Source organism: Thunnus thynnus, chromosome 23 (genome assembly GCF_963924715.1).
Source record: "Thunnus thynnus chromosome 23, fThuThy2.1, whole genome shotgun sequence".
In the NCBI taxonomy this organism is placed as follows: Eukaryota; Metazoa; Chordata; class Actinopteri; order Scombriformes; family Scombridae; genus Thunnus; species Thunnus thynnus.
The window spans coordinates 19,325,719-19,346,361 of record NC_089539.1 but is presented as its reverse complement, the minus strand read 5'-3'; the positions used below and the strand labels follow the sequence as shown (position 1 = coordinate 19,346,361).

Genomic DNA, 20,643 nt, shown 5'->3' with positions numbered 1-20,643 from the left:
TTTTTGAAAAAAGGGAAGGTTTTACGCTGTAATTGTCGTCTCAGATCATCCACAGTTGTCATTCATGGTCAGCAAACTCTCTCTTCCGGACTCACCAACCTCCAAAAAGAAAACATATTCAATAGTTTCAAAGAGCAAAGGAAAATAAGAGGAGGTCAAGTCAGACCTAGAGGAAGAGTCATCATTCTGCCAAAAGGTTGTAATTAAAAAACTTTTTCTGAAAGCGTCACAGCAGCTGCAACAAAGAAAATGGGAGGTCAGGCGTCATGTCAGCATCAGTTTACACTAATGGCTTTAAAAGGAAGAGCGGTCAAGTATTATAAGGGAAAAAGTGATTAGATTGACAATGACTGGAGCATTTACAATCTAATAAACTGACCGATTTATACGGCACTTTTACAACACTGGGAAATTATGAGAAAAGTTACTAAAACCGACATTATGACTTTCTAATTTCCTAAAGTCATTCCTTCACACAGGCTGCAGCAAACCCTGTGAAACTTCAACAACGACGACAACAAATCGAACCCTACAGGCCTACAAACACAATCAGTCAGAGTTTGCTGTGTCGGCATTGTTCCACCTGGCAGTTTTAAGAGATGTAATTAACCATGTGTGTCTGGTCTAACTCAGATAGACAAAACAACCCAAATATCAGAAAAATTGCAGCCGGGGGAGGTTAACAAGCTGCAACTACCACGGCTTTAGGCTGAAGCAAATGCAGAAGTAGTTTAGAGTGCAATACCACCGACGGCTGCTAGATCCTGGCTCCAATTCAAAAAGCGTCAACTTCTCTCTAGAAATACTTCAACAATTTTTTTCAAACGAGTCATTATGGTCTCAATCGCTATGTTCAGGCCCTCTAATAAGTGTGCTTGTAGTCGTTTTGGAAATTATTGCTCCTTTAATAAGATCTGAAGACTTATAGTAGCTTTGATGTCTGCCGTGTGGGCGTTGATTGACAGCTGTGATTGACAGTTCACTCACCTGCTGTTCTCCTCCGGCGCCGGGACTCGCGCTGAGTCACACACACTCTCCTTATTTGGAAGATCTTGGCTCCAAACGGAAAAGATGGTGCCGACCGTAAGCTGCAACTCTGGGCTTCAAACCGGCTCCAATGTAAACCGATGGCTGAAGCAGTTTGATTCAGATGCAGCAGTCTATTACAAACTTAAAAAATAATGTCAGTCTATACCCTGAAAGTTACGGCAGAGAAAACAACACAACCAACGACTTAACAGTGTTATCCAAACATATTTGTAATAATCGTATGCGTGTCAAAGGATTATTTTACCATCTGTGTCTACCAGAGAGGAAAAGCTAGCTTATAGCATACATTAAGATGCTATACATGAATGCAAGGGCTGACATCACGTCTACAGTGGAGATAACACAACTGTATAGCAAACTCCACCACTTAACAAGCTGGCATGACACTTTTCCCAGCTGGTATGGCGACTATAGTAGGGAGGAAATTACATGCACAGGCTCCTGTTACAGTTAGCATCTCAGCTGGATGCAAGCTAGCTATTCTGTGATTTAAACATATATATAAAACACTGCATACCTTTCAATTAAACAGATGTTCTGTTTATACTTTCATGTGTTTTCTTTACCCTGCTGGTAGTGCATCCCACCGCACAGCAGCTTCTGGACATTTTTCTCTTGTTTACCAGCAGACAGAAGTGACAAGGAGGCACCTTCACGCAGTACAAAGTCAATGGAGAGCGATGAATTGTTTTCCCCTCTGGGGTGAACGGGACTTATTACGCTCTGTCTCTATAGCAGCTCTGAAAACATCGAACATAGTCCTTGATTTTCTCTGATATTTCAAATAGAAATTGTGGGCTTGTTGATAAAAGTGGTTGTGCAACTTTTAGTGACCAATCTGACAAATGTGGTTATGATTGGCTGTTCGGTTCAGACGTGGGCTCAGAGTCTTTAAGGTTAATGTGAGGAGAGCTCACAAGATAGTGTCACGAGTTTCTTTCTGCTTTCTTTCTTCTAATACTATAGTGTTTGTGGAGCTACTGGAGGCAACACTAAATGAATCAGTAATAGCAGAAGTACAATATGTATTTCAAGTATTACTGCATGTTTCTGGAGCCATTTTCATTGTCAACACACCAACGGCAGTATGTTGTATCATTAGCTTTATCCACGGGATCCTGGACACATACAGCGCTGGATATACTGCAATATTAATACTGTATAATGCAATATAGTGCAGTAACATCAAAGTAAAGCCCCAAAAATGACACAGTCACAGTGCATAGTGGAAGGCTGTTCTGTGCTTCAGATAAGAGGCGATATTACATTATGTCTGCTTAGCTTTTAGGACAAGCATAGCATCAGCTCTAGAAGTCATTCACTACTGAAGTAATGAAAAGAGGCATGTGTCATTTCATCCCATTTTCCAGCACATAGGCTATCAACCCTTATTTTAAAAGAAAAACATACAGTAATATAAAAAAGAAATGAGAATTTAGTTAAGTCAAAAGGTGAACATGAATCTGCTGTGAAACTGACTCTCAGGTTAACAGTTTGACGATGCAGCCGACGGAAACGCGGACATGTTATTTATACAACCATTTAAATGAGTGGAAATTACAGGCTGTGCTGCCATGCGAGCATATTTTACCTGCACATTAACTCCTTAGCCTGATGAAGTGTATTGAAGGTGTCATTCGGTGGCCCGTAATCAACACAGAGACGCCAACGTCGAGAGACACAAATTAAGATTTCGGTGTAACTATGAAATCAGCTGGTGAGAAGTCATATTATGTGCTGCTAAACATCTAGTGTCAGGAGCAGCGGCACAATAATCACTCAGATTATCATTTTTTTCAAACATATTTCAAGTTTTAGAGCAGGTTACCGTATAATCATGTGTTTTAAATAAACCCCCAAAACTCACATATTCAGTCAGAGCAGGGAAGGCTGATTGCAGCTCATCAGCCTGTCAGCTGGAAGTGCAAAGTGAATGGAGCTTATGGTCGAGTGGCTTTCCGCACTGTCACGTTTTCTTCACACGACTGCAAATCAAACAGCTGTTGTTTCACTCTTGAGATCTGTTGAGTAGGGTTGGGTATCCATTGAACCTTATCAATTCTGATTCTGCTTATCGATTCCGGTTCTTGTCGATTCCCAGTTTCCATGTTTAGATGATAAAAATATCTTTATTCTTTTAAGCTTTTACTTTGACTCTCTAAAAACGTATGATCAACAGTCAGTACACACGTTTTCTTGTGGATGCTGTGGCGTTTGACACTCCTCACTTTTCTCTCTGGTCATATTTCTCTCTATTGCCAAAGAGAGCGGCGTGTCGGGGCTCTGTGTCTCTGGCTCTACTGGAGCTGTTAACGCTGGCTGATGACACACTCGGGCTAGGAGACTGCAAGACATCAAACACTGAACATTCTTTCAGATCAACGCCGTGTCGCCTTAAATGTTTGGTCAAATTTGATGTGCAACCTGACTTACAGCTAATTAGCTTCCCGCATACATACATTGCCTTGTGGTTTTCTTTCATAAAGTGAAGCCACACTTTTGAACGTTTGCTGCGGTCCATCTTTCATTACTGTTGTGATGTTGGCTGTGCACGCTTGGTGCATGACGTACACAAGTCCTGGCAGATATGTAGCATATGTTTGCAATAAGAACCGAAATTCTAATTTTTTTTTTCAGTTCTTTGCATTTTGGATTTGGTTCTAATTTGAAACCGGTTTTCGGTTCCCAACCTTACTGTTAAGTTGTGGAAAAGATGAGAGAAGGTGGATTATTTGGCACATCTCAGCCTGTTTACGGCCTCCATTCAGATATAGGATGAGAGCCTGAGAGAGGTTTATCATTTGAAAAGCAGATGAAGACCCACTGAGGCGAATGTGATATGTGTGTGGACCCGCTGCGGCGCAACACGTGACCGACCGCTCTCGCTACCCCTTCCCCTGCAGCTAGGTGCCATTGTACAATGCCATTACAGCTGAATCTCCTTCCCCATACACTCCAAGCTGAGCTTATCCTACAGATTTCACGTCCGTGCGGCCCTTGGATCCTATAGCTGTACGTCACAGCACACACTGCAAATCCTCTGGCTGCTTAACACGATTATAAAGTAATGGAAGTTCCCGAGTGAATCTGCTGCCTCCTCTAAACAGTTAGAAAGTGAAGCACTCTTCTTTGTCAAGGCCAATATCGGCTGTGTGAGGTAAATGAACATCCTGCTGATGATTTAGTGACTGAGGCTGTACAGAACGGACACAGTAACATGGAAGAGCTGCTACTCTATGGACTATGCAAATTTGAAAGGTGATAAGAACGCCTGTGTCTCTAGGCCAAGGGGTGGTTTTCTAATTTCAGTAATACGCCTAATAGTATTAGCTGTTCTACATTTCCAACACCCGGCAAACATGGGCTCTTTATTTTCGGGGCTCCCAAGGCAGTTGAGTAAGAGCTCAGATAACATTTTCACACATCAATTGCTCCAGTTGCAAATAAAGCACCATATTAGCAGCAAATATCAAATTATGCCTCTCAATTACAGACTTTTTAATTAGGGGACAGTAAATGTGTTTTGGGAACGCGCAGATGTGCATCTGTTCTTTTCATTCTCTTTTCTTAGTGGGCTCAAGAAACTGCATTCAAACAGAAAACAAAGTCCCGATAGCAACATTTTAAAAGCATTTTTCAAAACCTGTGATTTTGAAAATGATTGTTTTTGTGAGCCTGGTGAAAAGTGGCCATGATATGTGCTTGGAGGGAGAATAATACTGATATCTGGAGTGAGAAAGAAAAGTGAAGAAAAGACAGTGAAAGCCCACAGAATGAGGCAAGGTCATCTGTGCTTCTGCACAATATTTGAAGAAAGATGATGTATTGTAAGAAAAAGAAAAACACAGCGTCAAATGAGTAGTTGGAGTGCTGTTGTTTGTCCCTCTGTCTAAAAGGTAATCACTGCAGCAATTCACTCTGAAGGTTTCTAGATAACTCACAAGGAACATTTCTTTGTGAATGCAGAAACCGTAGTGTTGATATTAAGCATCATCTAGTCTCTTAGCTGCAAGCAAACACCGAGCTCACCACAGCACAGATCGGGCAAAGTGATAATAAATCTTGACCCAGGGGGATTAAGAGCCTAGAGGTGGATGTTGGGAGTGGAGGTAGGACTGATGTGATGCTATATGACCAGCAGTGTAGAGGAGTTGTAAGTGAGTAGAGAAACAGCAGAGAGAGTGAGTTGAGAGCAGCAGGCTCAGATGTCAGCTACACAGCAGATAAATATGAACTGAAGCAAGCTAAACTCTCAAAATGTCTTACAGCGTGAATGTTATAGCTTGATTAGCAGATGACCATCAGTTCATGGATATGAGCTTAAGGTTCGCAGTGAGTGTTGAAGCAGCGTAAACAGTAGAACACGAGCTCAGCAGTTTCGCATTTCAATTATGATAAGAACACTAAAAAGGCAACCAACTCGTAACCCCATTACTTGGAGGAAATATATTGTATATCTGATTACTATGTAGTCATGCGATGTAAATTTAAGCCATGTTGAGCTTCCCATGACACCAAAATAATAAAGTGCAGAGACTGAATGCAAGGACAGTCAATTTTACATCCCTAAAAACAGTATTAGTATGGGAAATACAAATGCAGGTAATTGTGCAGACTATGATTATAGTCTAAATAAATACAGCATATTTAACCTATACAGTCCTGCTCCTTTGTTGCATATTTGAAATACCTAATTTATGTTTTTTATGCCTACATGAAGTGGTCTATATGCAAGGGGGAAAATGCTTTAGAGGAAAGGTCTTCACACTTTTAAACATTTTTTGGATACAGGATGTTAAATTTTGTGGTATTTTTGTTCAGCTACACACATAGACTGAGTGGTTGACACTGACCTTGCAACAACCTACAGCAAAAACCAGTTCAGAAGGTGAAAAGTCCTGCAACAATTTGAACAATTTAAATGTTTAAAATCAATGTTTTCCAGCCAATGACCCTCATGTCAAAACAAATGTAGTCCACTTAGCTGACACTGAATACTGAAGCATGACTATCAGTATTCATATTTCACCACTTTATAAAATCAAACAACAAGCAAAAGAGAAAAGAGCTCAAGAAGGTGAATATTCCCAATGACAATTAAACAATGGCAATACTGTATATAGATAATAATAATAATAATAATAATAATAATAATAATATTTTTTAAAAGCAGCCACACTAAAAACACAATCAGCAGTTGAGCACCTCATAGCTTACTGAATATAAACCAAGCACATAAGTCAATATATAGACTCAGTATATGTAAGTTAGCATTAGCACAGGCAACAAATTCTTACCTTGTTGTAGCAAAGCAGTGCGGACGTCGTAGTAAATCCCTTAATTGGATAATAAGAGGACAGAAAACTCCACCTTCTGACTTGAGGTGCGTCGATGACAGTTTGGTAGAGGTCGACAAAATGATGAACCGTCAGGGATAGCATCACAGACATGGTTATCTCCTCCAGAAAGTCCTCCCAAAGTTACAATTCAGCCAGTTTCTCTCCCTAAAAAGTGAACCCATATTCCAATGAATGACCTTTTTCACAGCATTAAGTTTGAGACAGGTGCTATTAACGACATTCAAGCTGGAGTGCGGGACTTTTGTCTCCCCCTGTTGACAGTGAGAGTAATTACAAAACCACTGTCGACACATGCTTACGTCATAGGCTCCTGTAGCCTACACCGTCCTACTCTGAGGCTGTCAAACGGTGAATAAATTGTTTTGAGCGTCACACAATTCCACAATGGCTCATTTCACTATCATAATTTGATCCATTCGGTCCAATTACATTTGGAAAGTCTAGAAGAGCTGCACAATTAAATTATTTTATCCCCCTTCAAATTAGCAGAGAAATAACCGGAAGTTAGCTGCCTCAGCTGGCGGAAGTGTGTATTCATGCATTCATCCGGCCAGCGCGGGAGTGTCAAACCCGACACCGGATTAAAAAACTCCGGTTTATCTGGCGGTGATAGGCTCAATCAGCATTGTGTGAATTTGGCAAGGTCTTGAACGTGGCATTAATTTATATGTAAAAGTTCAGCACTGCAGGGTTAAATATGGCCGTAATCCAATTAGTTTTTCCAAGTTAGTGACCTTGGTATTGTTAATGTTATCAGTTCCACTTGTGCTTGTCTTACTATAACAAGTCAAAATGTCTACTATGAAAATGGTGACAATGTCAAACAACCAAATGACATTTAATTTTACTACAAGGCGTAAATTTTTTTCTCACTCCTTTCAAGTTAATTGAAGCTCTATGATAAAAGCCTTGTAAACATGTTATATTATATTTCACTAATATCTGAATTATAAAAATTGGGCTATTTTTATGGCAATTGGACATGTTTGAGGTTCTGATTGGCCTACTTGGTGTCACTAGAATCTCACAACATTGCAAGTGCCTTAACTAGCGTGCACGATTCACTGTATCACATTACTTGCATTATACTAAACTTCATATTTCTTACCTATAACTAGTGATCAAAGCAGATAGATGCAATTGCAGGTAGTGGAGTGGTCATATGATGCATGTAAGGGTGAAATCATGACCACAACAAAGGCCTTATGGAGCTCTCGGTGTCTTTCATCTGGTTGAGGCGAGGGATAAAGAGAGGCAACATGCGAGAGAGCATCATTACAAGTCCATCTACACTCTTTATCTAATCACTAATGGCTTTGGAGAGGAGTTTCAAAACCATCAGCACTGCTGTTTCACAATGTTTCCCGCAATATCTCCCTTACAGCCAGCCATTATGTAAACTAGAGTACAAAATATGCTGTTCCAAACTACTCTCCCTCTCTGTCTCTTTCATTCCATATGCCACAGTTAAGATGACCTTTTTCTGGTGACGGATGCCAAAGTTACAGTGATCTCTTGTGGACTGGCAGTGATTTTAACATCTTTTCTTTTGTGATCAAATGGTTTTTATTTTCTCAAAGGAGAGCATGGAAATTACATCCAATACACACATAATACAGAGAACAACATGTGACTTTAACATCTGATGTGGCAGCCAGATTTTCAGGTAATTCAGAACACATCAAGAGCCTGTCATGATGACCCCCATATCTGAGAAAAACTATCTTAATGTGCAGACTGTCATACAATGAGACTGATAATAGAGGGATAATGACGTTTGGTGGAGGTACTAAGCTGACTGTCTTGCCTGTCTTTGTGTTAAAGGTCAATATTTCACATGGCTTCTTGAAGGCCAATTCATACCAGCCAGATACAGCTTTTCCTGGCTCTATACCATCATGTGCCCCTGCTAGTGTGGGATCATGGGTAGCACCACGTGGAGAATGACCTTTTCAGCCATGTGTCACCTGCCCGTGATGCTCTGGGTGGCCCCTCTCACCATACCGTGTCTGAATGTCAGCATCGTAATGCTCCAGTGAAGCAACCAGGACCCAAAAGATAGGAAAAAGGAAAGAGGAGTATTGGACACAGTATTGGACCCAAGCACACACACACACACACACACACACATACACACACACACAAACATACAATCACAGATACATTTTGTTTTCTGTTAGCAGCAGTTGGTGAGTGTTTGATATAAAAGAAGGCATTTGGACAGTTGGCACAAGTCAAAAGTTGGCAGCACCAAATGGCATTAAGAGTTGTGAAAAAAAACTTTACTGCCCATGAAACAAATGACAGGACATCAGCTCATGTTTATTTAAGTACAACAAATGAGCAGAGCAGGCAAATATCAAACACTGCTGAGTTCACTTTTATGTGGGAAGAGCACCACTTCTGCTGTTCAGGAGAAAGGTTTTTTTTCACTTTTGAAGTTTGGCAGTAGAGCTGCAACAATTAGTCAATTAATCAATACAGACAGAAAATGAATTTGCAACTATTTTGATAATCAAATACTTGTTTCAGTCAACTAAAAATGTCAAACATTTGCCTGTAGGTTGAGGATTTTAACATTTTCTGTGATAGTAAACTGAATTTTGTTGGTTAATCAGACAAAACAAGATAATTAAAGATGTCACCATGAGATCTTAGAAATTATAACTGGCATTTTTCACTATTTTCTGACATTTTGATTCACAGAGAAAATAAGTGGCAGATTAATCAATAATGAAAGCAATCATTAGTTGCACCCCTATTTGGCACTTCCTGTACAGAGAGAGGCAACCACCGGCAGTTGCACACAGGTGCTAAAAGAACTTACAGATACTCTGAGAACAAAATTCACTCTGTCCTTCTGAAAAAATGTTTTTTCTTTTTTGCTGGCAATGAACTAAAACTTTCAAAACCACCCATGTGGCCCCTTAAACGGAAACATTAATCTTGTCTAGTTTCCTCAGCCAGCAAGCCTTGCGGGAAGGCTTCAAGGCATTCAAGGTCCAACCCCTCTAGGACGGTGCACCTTGGGCTGGAGTCAAATGAAACCTAACAGGGATAATTGCCTTGTTAGGGCTTCCTATGAAGTCAGCTCCCCTGCGAGCTGCCATAGGAATGGTCATGCATATATGGATGAACCCTGCACTCCTCCTACTCAGCTAGTAACCACCTGCGAGCTGTCTGCCAATGCACGTATTCCATAGATGGGGCGGGTACGTGTGGGTGGTGATGGCTGACGGATGAATGGAAGGACAAAGAGGACAGAGACGGGTCCGTTTAGTAGTTGACAGCCATTTTTCAGAGTAAGTGTAGATGACAGATGGATGATTAGTGTATGAGTCTGTCTAATCCATCTGTACAGAGTCTCTTCACACTCTGTTTACATATTGCAGGATGGCACAGAGAGGTGAAACTCCAGCCACTTTAGTTTCTGCACACCCAAGACTCACCGCAAATATTTCTCTTGATCCCCCGACAGCCTGGTTGATGATACTTGTGTGTGTTTGTGTTTCCTTTCCAGGGGAAAGCTCAGAATGAGGCTCTGCTCAGGGCTGAACATGCACCTCTGCCTCTCCCCTGCTGACTTGGTAGTGCTGATGAGGAGGAAGAGGAGGAGGGAGGAGGAGGGAGGGAGGGAGGGTGGCATGCGTACATGCCGAGCAGGAGTTGTTGTTTTTTGCACGCAACCTAAGGCAGGTCTCCTCTTAAATCACGCTACCTAACAACACAACGGCAACAACTTCTCCGAGGGAGGCCGGCGCTGTCATGGTAACAGCGTAGAGTGACCTTCAGAGGCTGTTGATGCTCCCCAGAGCCGCCTCCTATTCTGCTTGGCATGGACTTTGTGAGTCATCAACAACATTCAAATTCACATGCTCTCTCCCTAGAGGTTTTGGCTTATTAAAATGGATAAACAAATGGGGGAAAATGATGGAAACAGCGACAACTGAACTAACAACATTCTCAGCAACCTGAAGACTATAGTCAACAACAAATCTGTCATAAACAAGACCCATCATGAATAAGATTATGACAATTGCACATTCAGGATTAAAGGATGTTGTGTTCCACCATTAATCCATCAGTTCTTAAATAGAAGGCCTTGTAAGATGCTCCCCGAATACAACATTTTATACCAGAAGTGCATCAACACTGACTAAGAAAGAGCTCCTCTGAAATTACTGATAAACCACAGGTGGAGTATAAATAATGTTTTATATGACAAGGATTTGTTGGGGGATCCCCATACTAACCTCAGCCTACCTAATATATTATGAGGGTGTTCCACCAGGGGAGCTCACCAAGGATCACCGAGCACATAAGCCTGTAAAAAAGAAAACACACATCAGAGCCATGATAGGCTGTCTCTTAGCATCACACTGATGGGTTTCCAGACTGGTTAGTGTCTCTGGGAACACTGCCACCCACTGGAAGAGTACAGAAAGTGAGGCATGGTGGGGGAATCTTTCCATCTTTTTTTCAGCTCACTGAGTTAGTTTCTGGAGTCACAAATGCTTTTTTTTTTTTTTTACTGTGCAGTTCAAATAAATGATGCCAGTGCATTTAAAAGATTAGCGCTGATAATGTTTCCAGCAACCATTAAGACTCACTGTGGGTGGCAAAAATGTAGAGCAGCACTTTGTCATCACATTTATAGTATGTGTTAATCATTTATCTGGCAGTCAGTCCATTGGCATTTTGTACACAGTGTGATGGTTTTATATGCATTTTGTGTGTGTGTGTGTGTGTGTGTGTAGGGTTGTCAGCGGGTAAGGTGGGTGTTTTGAGGAAGAGGAGGAGACACAAAGCATGTCTCTTAGACGGATGCGATAGGACAGGCAGACACAATTCTTGAAAAGATTGATTGGGATACACGTCGTGCCCCGTTGCCATGGCAACCCCCGGGGGTCGGGGAGAGATCTTCGGAACAGATGACTTAATTCCCAGAGGAGAAACAAGCCACTCAAGTCTGTCATCCTCTGCCTCTGCTAAGGGGGGGGGGTACTACTTTCTGTATGGTGTGTGTGTTTGTGTGTGTGTACATAACAAATTGAAGAGGTATGTTGTGCTGTTGCTGTTGGTTTGCTTAAGTCGGGTAGAATGTCCATGTGAAGCTCATGCTAATCAGACTGATAGCTGTGCATGTAGATTTTTGTTGTTTGCTCCCCAGGACAGAGTCTCAAGGTGAAGACAGCATTTATGCAGCATTTTATTTCCCTCAGAGGAAGAAGAGAGATTGGTGACGAAGAACTTCATGCAGTTGCCTCTGGGCACAGGGCTCAAGGACTGGGCACTGATTAGCCTGAGTGGGAGAAATCCACCATTATCCAAAAACCAGTATTTTTTTTTTTGGGTCACATTTTGTGCAAAAGTCAAATACAATGAATAATAAAATACAAGTTTATTATTCCTTTAGAGTATTGAACATCCTATAGGACAGAAAAACTACTGAAACCCATGAATTATAAAACTCTTTAAGCATTAATGAGAGACTTTCTGATACATTTTATTTGGAATTTTTTAAAGAAATGCTGGTTTAATGAAATATGTGCAAAATTGTAGAGAGGAAATGTCATTGCAAAGTGACAACTCATTTTTGCCCCGAGGCCCCTTTGCGGATTAATCTGGTCATATCTGTAGCTGTGGTTTGTGGTTTGGAAGGAAGATTGATCACACAAACAAACATCTGATATGCAATACAAAGATAAGATAAGATAATACTGTATAACACTACGTCCTTGGAAGAAAGAGAGACATGTGGGTGACGTTAGAGGAGACACTGTTTGTCTTCTGTTAATTCCAAACGCAGAGAAAAAGTCAAGGCCCCACACACACTCTGTCAGCTGGAAGTGCTTTGTGTTTATTCTCCAGCCTGCGGAGCTTCGGAGCCTCATGAATATAGCATCCTTACTGGAGGCATACTGGTGCGGTTTGGCAGTCTGATATTATGGAGTATTATGGAGGACACCAACCACCCAGAACATGGTCTATTCATTCCTTCCCTCAGGAAAACACCTACAAAGCATCAGAGCTCAGACCAGCCGCCTCAAAGACAGTTTTAACCTCCCAGGTGGTAAGATTACTGAACAGTAAGCACTTACATAACTCACAGTTATTTATTATTTGTGGGATTTCTTACTTATTGTTTTTTTGAAAGATGAATGTATTATTTATATATAATTGTAAGGGCTGAGAGAGCCAGGGCAGATGCATTTCATTGCATTTGAATGCAAAATCATGCTTTTTAAATGTACAGTATATGACAGTAAACATGAGCTTGAAGTCCAAATCAAAGTGTGTTAGTTGCTAATTATATTCAGAATATTTTTCACTGTGGCTGTTAGATTGTTAAATGTGAGAGAACAGATTCCTCTGTAGGAAGTGATGAAGGACTGTCTCACTACTAAGTCCTGGTATAGTTTGTTTTTTGTTTAGTTCTGGTTAAAATATGTGCACAGCACAAAATTACTTGATTCAATCCAACTTGACAGAACTCCACCAGACAAACATGGACAGAGCTGAAGGACAGAAAGATGAAAGGCAAACCAACAGATATGCAAGCTAACAGGCCAAAGGTTTGTAGTGCCATCTCAAATAGATGTCTTTTTTTAGGATAATGGGTTATGAGTGAGGGATAGTTAGAAGTTATTTTGGTGAGAGAGTGATTTTGGTGACAGCTGCAGTGATAAAATGGGCCAGATGTAATGTGTAGAAAGTGTGCTTTATAGCAACTGATAATGTAGTTGCTGTATCACTTCTAAAAGAGGTTTCAAAATGGGATATAGCCTGTTAATCTATTAATCCCTGGCTTAAATGATAACATTATCAGCATGGCATTATCTTTTTACATTAACTCCCATTATCATTAGTATTTTGCAACATTTTGAATTACTTTAAGAGGCCATTTTAGCACATTAAACAAGCTGTTACAAGCTGCTCCTACATTACTGGTGCTAAAACCTCTGCATCTGTGGTGGTGATAATGGAAAGATTTCCCTTTGTGCTCCTCTAATGCAACATTTCCTCAGACAATTGCTAATCCCGTGGAGTCTAATGAGTTAAATTATTCCATTTGGTAAATGTCATGTCTTTGGACTGTCATTAGTTAATCCCAGTTTGTGAACTGTGTCAGTATCCCATTGACTTTTACAGGGCATTTCAACAAAGGGCAGCTGCACATGTGGTCTAGGTGTTGAGGGAAGCGCATGTGAGGCGTCAGGTCTCCAGCTCCAACATGGTGCCGTTTGTCTTCACAGAACGTCTGGCCAGCATGACTTCAAAAAGCACTTTCATGGTGGCGAGACAGAGAAATCTCAGCGACTTGAAAGAGACAGAGAGAGATTGTGCCGTCTGCTGCTGGAAGTACAGAGTGACATGAGGTTAGGATAGAAGGTCTGAACGCAATAATTTCCCATCAGCAAGGGCACCTCAATTTGAATACTGGCTTTAAAGAGTCACCTCGGATATCACCTACAGTGGTTTTTGGGATAATGAGGTATAGAAGGTGTGTGGTTTGGCACAAGTCATTTTCAGGTTGGTGGTTGAGAAAACGCTCCACTGTGATGAAACGAACCTGAAGGAATAGTCAGAGTAAATTGCAAAAACATGTCCAGTATCGTTCTATCCATCAGTTTTCTCTTTTTCTGGCATCCTGACCCCTGCCATCCTCTATGTGGATGAGTGCTTCTTTGCACTCGGGACCCAGGAGATTGAGGAGATTGGTCGGAGAACCAAAAGCATGAAACCAACTGATAATGAAATATAGCCGGATTTCTTCAAGAACAAGATAAGGCCTGCTTCTCATCTCTGTCCTGACTATCAGCTTCTCAGGATCTAATGCACTTTGTGGAGGCAGATATTTCTATTTACAGCCTTACTTACAAATAGTTATTATATATCATCATGGAAATAATTGTTTTTATTTGAAAATAAAAGTAAAAAGACAGTGATGTCAAAAAAAGTACCACCCAGTTTAAGCATTTGCATGTTTTGGACAACAATTAGTTAACTTTTATTACTAATTGTTTAAAGTTATGCATATGATAGCTTATAGAAAGTATGCAGGTGACATCAGCATATGCAGAAATTGTCTTGATCATGCATTAAATGGCAAAAAAAAATCTAGATTTAGTAAGAATTGGGGCATAGGTATTTACAGACTGCTGAAGACTTAAGAGAAAAATGTGATGGAATCCTGGTGTTGACATTTGGATATGTAGTTGACGTTTTATTTCAGGTCAGTTACACTTGCCAGTCAAATCTTGGATCCTTTTTGGACTCCATCAAACTTTTTCTGTGTCAGTGTTGAGAATATTTCCCTGGTGTCCAAAAAGTTATATAAATATGTCAGGAAACTCTTTTTCAGGCTACAGTTCAATGTCCGTGAGCTGCAGACGGTTCGGTATGTCTCACAGATTAAAAATATTATGTTTTTATTGCAGCTCTATCCATCCATTGCAGCTATAGAGTTTGTTTTGCCACTTAGTGGTAGATAGAAGGGTTGTACCACATCATAAAGTGGAATAAACCCATATCCCTACAGGTTATCATTCTGATCAGGAGCCCATATGTGCTTGAGTAGCAATGAGGAGCAGCAGTAGTTATTCATATCTTGAACAATTTGATAAAATCTATCTTTTATGATGTGATTTTTTTTGGGTATCTTTGATGCATTTTATCTGGTCTTCTTCAATATGTCATATGATTAGATTTCTTTGTCAGATATCAAATGCCTGTCTCCATCTTAATCTCCATTTCAAAGGTTGATGGACTATAAAAACACCAGGGACAACAATGGGAATAATTCAAGCATTACATCTTTCCATCCCTGAGGTCTGGTATGATGTATTTTAAACATATGAGGATAATATCAATAAAACCAAACCAAATCAAAGTTCATTCCCAAAGCTGTACACTCATCTAACATAACAGAGAGATATTCCCTGTTTTGGGGTGTTAATGACAGGTTAACACCCAAAACACGGGGATGATAAAAATGATATAACCAGTCACATATCTGAAAAGGTTATAGATGTTATGGATCCCAAACAAACAAAATTCACCCTTAACAAAGATTTCTGCTGACAAACTACGTTCAACATGCAGTGAAACCTACAATTTATTCAATGATGACTGAAAAAGAATGGTATGAATAAATGGAAATGAAAATATTCTAATATCGTCTGAACCTCAGTGGAGGTCTGGTGGTGCTGGTGAGAGTGGATGAGCAGCTTATCCTGACAGAGTAAAAGAGGATATGAATTGTCTTTGCCCTCTGTGACTATTCCAAATGACGAACCTTACAACGTTCCATAAAAATGCTAATAGGGATTATGGATGGAGGCCCCAGCACTTTTCATCAGCTCAAAGAGGCCATTATTTTGAAATTTAGTTGACATTAGTCCTGATATGGCTCCTATATAGATGTTTCCCTCCTCGCTATCACTAGGTGAGGGAATTAATGGCTTTCAATAGCATAATAGAGGTTTTGAAGGTGGATGGAGGTTTCATGTCCCAGGATGGCAGCCTTTATGCAGTCAGGTTGGTGATTGGCATGTTGAATCATCATGGAAATGTGTGTGTGAGTGTGTGATGAGAGCCAGGCAGAGGAACCAAACCCCCCTGCCACCGTCACATTGCATTACCGACTCAGTGGCATGGTATCATCACATCAAATTAGTCTTAATGAACACAAGCGAGTCGACTGAGGAGAGAGATAATCAAACTTTTATTAAATGACTTAATCTTCTGTACATGCATAATGTAATGGAAAAAAGAGATGGGTCTGTGATGTCTGTCTGCGAGGGGGATGATCTTTACCCCCAAAATATATGTAAGCTATGTATCTGTGTGCGCGTGTGGAAGTAGAGAGATCTATTGACTGTCTAAAACCTAAAGATTATTTGCCACAGTGCAGGAGCTCAATGAAAAAACTCCTCAAGTAAAATAAAACGATCTAAATATCGAAAGTTAAAAGAAAAACGCCTCTACCAGCCGAGCCTGTTCCCTTGAGTAAACAAAAGAGATGCATTTCAAATAGTATAGTCCTTCAGTTCATTTGGTTATCATACAAAAAAATGCACTGTAGCTCACGCCACACATCTTAGATGCTATAATCAGAGCAGCTTAACAACTATCAAATATTGCAGACATAACTTGTAAACCAATTAGAGAGAAAAATGCTTAAAAAAAAAAAAAATCCACATATATACTAGATAAGGGTTTCACCCTAAAACATTTAATCACTGACAAGTATAATAATCAAGATGTTGAAATGCGTAAAGCATACGATTTGCTCGCTTGTGTCAACTTGCAGCATCTTTATTAGAAATATTTAAAATACTTTTTTTAAAAGTTCAGGCTTTTAGATGCCCTACTGGGATTCAAATGTACCAAGAAATTACTGGAAGAAAGTAAATCTGGCACTACTGTTCATTAATAAAGCACCAGGCTTTTTTTTTTTTTTTTTTTTTCCTTTCCTCAAAGATTCGACAAAAAAATCTCCCATGCATTGCGAGGCACTATGCCCACTTTGGCTGATAGTACTGTAGCAGTAATTATGTTGAATTTGGTCCAAGTGCTTTTAGACAGTAGCTCTGCTGTTAAAAGTTCACTGATGAAACTGTAGTGGCCTCAGACACAATTCAAGCATTGCAGCACCGGAGATGTTTTTGTATTTTCCTGGGTGACGGCTGTGCGCACAGATGTGGAAATATATAAATTGAGACTTTTTTTTGTTTTTACGCCTCTACTTTGTGTGCTTTTGTTTGTGCAGCACATACATTCATTTAACTTTTTTAAGATCTTAAAAAAAAAAAAAAAAATCAAAAAAAATGAACAATCTAAATGGCCTATATACAATACATTTACATTAAATATGTATACGATGACAGACAATCCCCATGTCAGGACAGGAGAAGTTAGCCTCTAGTTCACTCAGGTATCACGACAAATGGAATAAATCCTCCTCAGGGGATACACTTAAGGCTGTGAGGCTCTGAGGACGACTACTTTACAGTTTCACCTCTAACAGACAAAGAGACAGAATCAAACAGATAAAAGGCCACACTGGTGAACTTGTCCCAGGGCAGGAGGTTGGGAGACAATAAAGATGCTCCAATTCTTCAGGTGGGGGGGGGCGGGGGGGGAGGCTGGGTTGTTGGATCCGAGCGGAGCGGAGCGGTTCTACCTTGTCAGCTGACCCACCACTTTCAGCAGAGTCTTGTTCTCCTGTTTGAGTTGCTCATTCTCATCTTCAATGTCATCCAGATCCTGGGAAAAAAAAAAAAGGCAGACAGCTTTGGGGTTAGCACTTTCTGGACACATTTAAACGCATCAATATTCAAGACCCTGCCTCTATACCTTTGAGAGCCCGGTCAGGTTGGAGTGTTAGTCTGAGAATTAGGGTGAACATTACTTGCTGCCAGCTTTCCTCCTCTAGCCAGGCTGCCTTGATAGCAACAAATTAGACATTAACAGCTTCAATTAGTTGCAAATGAGAGAGACTCTCTGTTGCCACAGCGCCATCTCATCAAAGTGACACTCCTCATTTTCGGTTTCTTCCATCACCGGTCGTGACTGCGCGGCTGTTGGGAAATGAGCCTAACTGCGCTAAGAGGAATTTAAAAAGTCAAAGTGAGGAGGTCACAAGTTTCTGCACAGCATGCCGTGGAAGGAAGGAAGAGTGATAAGACAGATCACACAGATTGGCTTTGTGTACAGAGAAAGTAGACTCCGGTGTGTTACTTTAACCTTTGAAAATGCTAACTCGACAACTTGCTTTATCATTAGATGGAAGATCTCATCAGCTTTCATGGCGTGGATAGATGAGCTTGCGGGGATCCGTAGCTCTCTATGAGACAAGACTTCTCTCTTCAAAGCGCATCGAGAGGGAGACACAGGTTGAGCTTTATCTTCTCTTTTCTCTCCCAAATAAACTTCTACAATGACTAACCGAGGGTTAAATCTTCCTCTGCAGACACACCGGACTGGATCAACTGTTATCTCCTGCTTTCCCATCAGGCCTTGCGGGAGCCTCTCTCAGGGACATTTCTGATGGCTATCACCACGTCGGCCGTTCCTTACATAAAGCCCTTCTCTTCTGACCATCTTCCTGTCCATGTGATGCTATCAGTGTGATGTCTCCTGCAATATTGCAGTCTTTGTGTTTGCAGATAGGTTGTGTAGGGTGTATCATAATGGCAAACGTGTCAAGATAATAATCAAGCGGCACTCGTTCCGACTGGTGAAAAAGTGCATACCGCTGATGGTTGTATTTGTTGGCAGAGCTCGATCTCTTGTTTAGATTTGATTGCCTCCTCAGGGGAGAAGTACGATCTGTTTTGTCAGAATATTTGAGACATGAAAGCCTTTCAGTTCTACCCCCTCCTGCTGCGTTTCCCTTCAGAGATGCCAAAAACAGAACTGTACTTTACCACCAGCCTCGGTGACCCAGAAAACACGGGCGAAGGCTAAGAGTTGAGGAGGGATTGCTGACAGTTTGGGGTGAGAAGGAGACAGGGGTTCAGAGGGTTCGGGGGATGTTTCACTTCGGCTGTTGAATATAAAGGCAGATCAGCTGAAGGAGTATCACCTGACCTCTCAACCCTGACCGCAGTGACAGGAGGAAACAGAACCCAGACACATGAGGCCAAACCAAACTTCAAAACACGCACGACTTCAGCTCTTCAGTGTGAAACGATGAGAGGTCTCTCAATAACCATTTGGATATATACCGCATATCACTTCTGGCACTAATCATGAAGTAGCACTGCTTATCACAACTCGTCTAGACATTCCTAAACGAGAACTTTTCTTCTTTAGAGAACAACTTAATTAAAAAGAGCCACAACTGAGTCTCACTATGTTTACATTGAGTAGGTCAAAAGACAGTGAAACATGGTTAAAAAGAAAGGGTTAGCAAGATTGTGGATCAATTCAATAATAAAGATCAAACTAATCAACAAACTCAATCCTGCATTGTACGGTGAACGTGGAAAACTTGGTGGCTGATTGTGTTCTTTTTCTCACATCAGAGGTAGACTGACAATACCACACTGATTGGCTGAAGATGGTGAGCTTGTAATTTGGTGATGATTTAGTTTGGGCCCGTGGCTCGACTTTCCTGAATGTGAAATGACACAGCGAGTTTGAGGTTGAAATTAACTTTCAAAGTTTTCATTTCACCGCTGTTAACTTGTATTCAGTCTACCAGACTACTTCAGATATGCCTGAGAGCACATCAAAAGCCAGTGAAGTGAGAGATGTGACCTCACTGAGACATGGTGAAATAGAAAAAAAAAGGTAGAAACTGTGGTTTTCAGCTGCGACAAAAGTCCTCACTTATTGATCTTTTTTCTTTTTAAGTATTCATCATGTAAGACTGAAAATACCCCCAGATTTTGACTGACAAAAAGTCAGTATGTCTCAACTTTTGAAATTCTCATCCAACAAGCACCAGATTTGTGTTGGGTAAATAAATCAATAAAACATAAATGTCACCTGCCTCACTGACATGTAACTTTAGAGGCTCAAATGTCATCAAACTACTGGGCTTTGTGTAGTATCTGAAATGAAAATTACCATTACAATGCCTCTGAGCAAGAATATTTAATGTTACAAGTGTCTAAATCAAAAAAATAAAGGTTTGTTGATGTAAAAATTCTAATGGATTACAAGAAAATCTTTGTAAAAATACACAACTCCACTAAAATGGCAGATGATGATTTACAACCCCAAAAAGCCACCCACACATGTAAACACAAAGGAACGCTCTAAATTATCAGACATCAGAGCAGAAAATCACGTAGGCTGGACTCACTCTGTTCAACAAGTCGATTTCCTCCTTCAGCTTCCCGATTAGGTCGTCTTTGTCCTGGTGGGCCTTCAGCAACCTGGCGGTCTCCTGACGCTCTCTGGCCAGCTCCTGAAAACACACATACAATACACACATACACACAGTTATCAACATGATTACATCACGATAAGTGTTGTCTGACTACGTCTAGTATAACCGCATTGAAAAAAGCTAGTTGAGATGGTTTGGGCATGTGATTAGGACGCCTCCCTTTCGATGTATTTCAAACATGTCCAACTGGAAGGAGACTCTGAGGCAGACCCAGACTGTGCTGAACAGACCACACAGTGCATCTCATCTGACCTGCCATCTGAACGCCTTAGGATCCCCCAGGAGGAGCCAGGGTCAAGTAGCTACGTAGAAAGGCATCTGGGTTAC

At 40.7% G+C, this 20,643-nt stretch overlaps 2 protein-coding genes across 6 annotated transcripts in view; both read right to left on the bottom strand.

Moving 5' to 3' along the window:
* The window catches only part of syt1a (synaptotagmin Ia), a 203,969-nt gene extending 197,069 nt beyond the window's left edge, over positions 1-6,900 (bottom strand). For 3 of the 4 annotated variants that reach the window (XM_067581624.1, XM_067581628.1, XM_067581630.1), the window contains exon 1: positions 6,348-6,900. The gene's annotated coding sequence lies outside the window, so the exon portion shown is untranslated. Of the gene's footprint in view, positions 1-5,903; positions 5,949-6,347 lie in introns of all 4 variants that reach the window. The other variant, XM_067581625.1, reaches the window with a different exon arrangement.
* A 9,214-nt stretch (positions 6,901-16,114) lies between these two features.
* pawr (PRKC, apoptosis, WT1, regulator) overlaps positions 16,115-20,643 on the bottom strand; it is a 70,259-nt gene continuing 65,730 nt past the window's right edge. For both annotated transcript variants that reach the window (XM_067581084.1, XM_067581085.1), the window contains exons 6-7: positions 20,230-20,334; positions 16,115-17,681 (exon numbers count right to left, since the gene is read on the bottom strand). In XM_067581084.1, the coding sequence (XP_067437185.1) occupies positions 17,595-17,681; positions 20,230-20,334 (192 nt within the window). In that variant the 3' untranslated portion in view covers positions 16,115-17,594. The remainder of the gene's footprint in view (positions 17,682-20,229; positions 20,335-20,643) is intronic.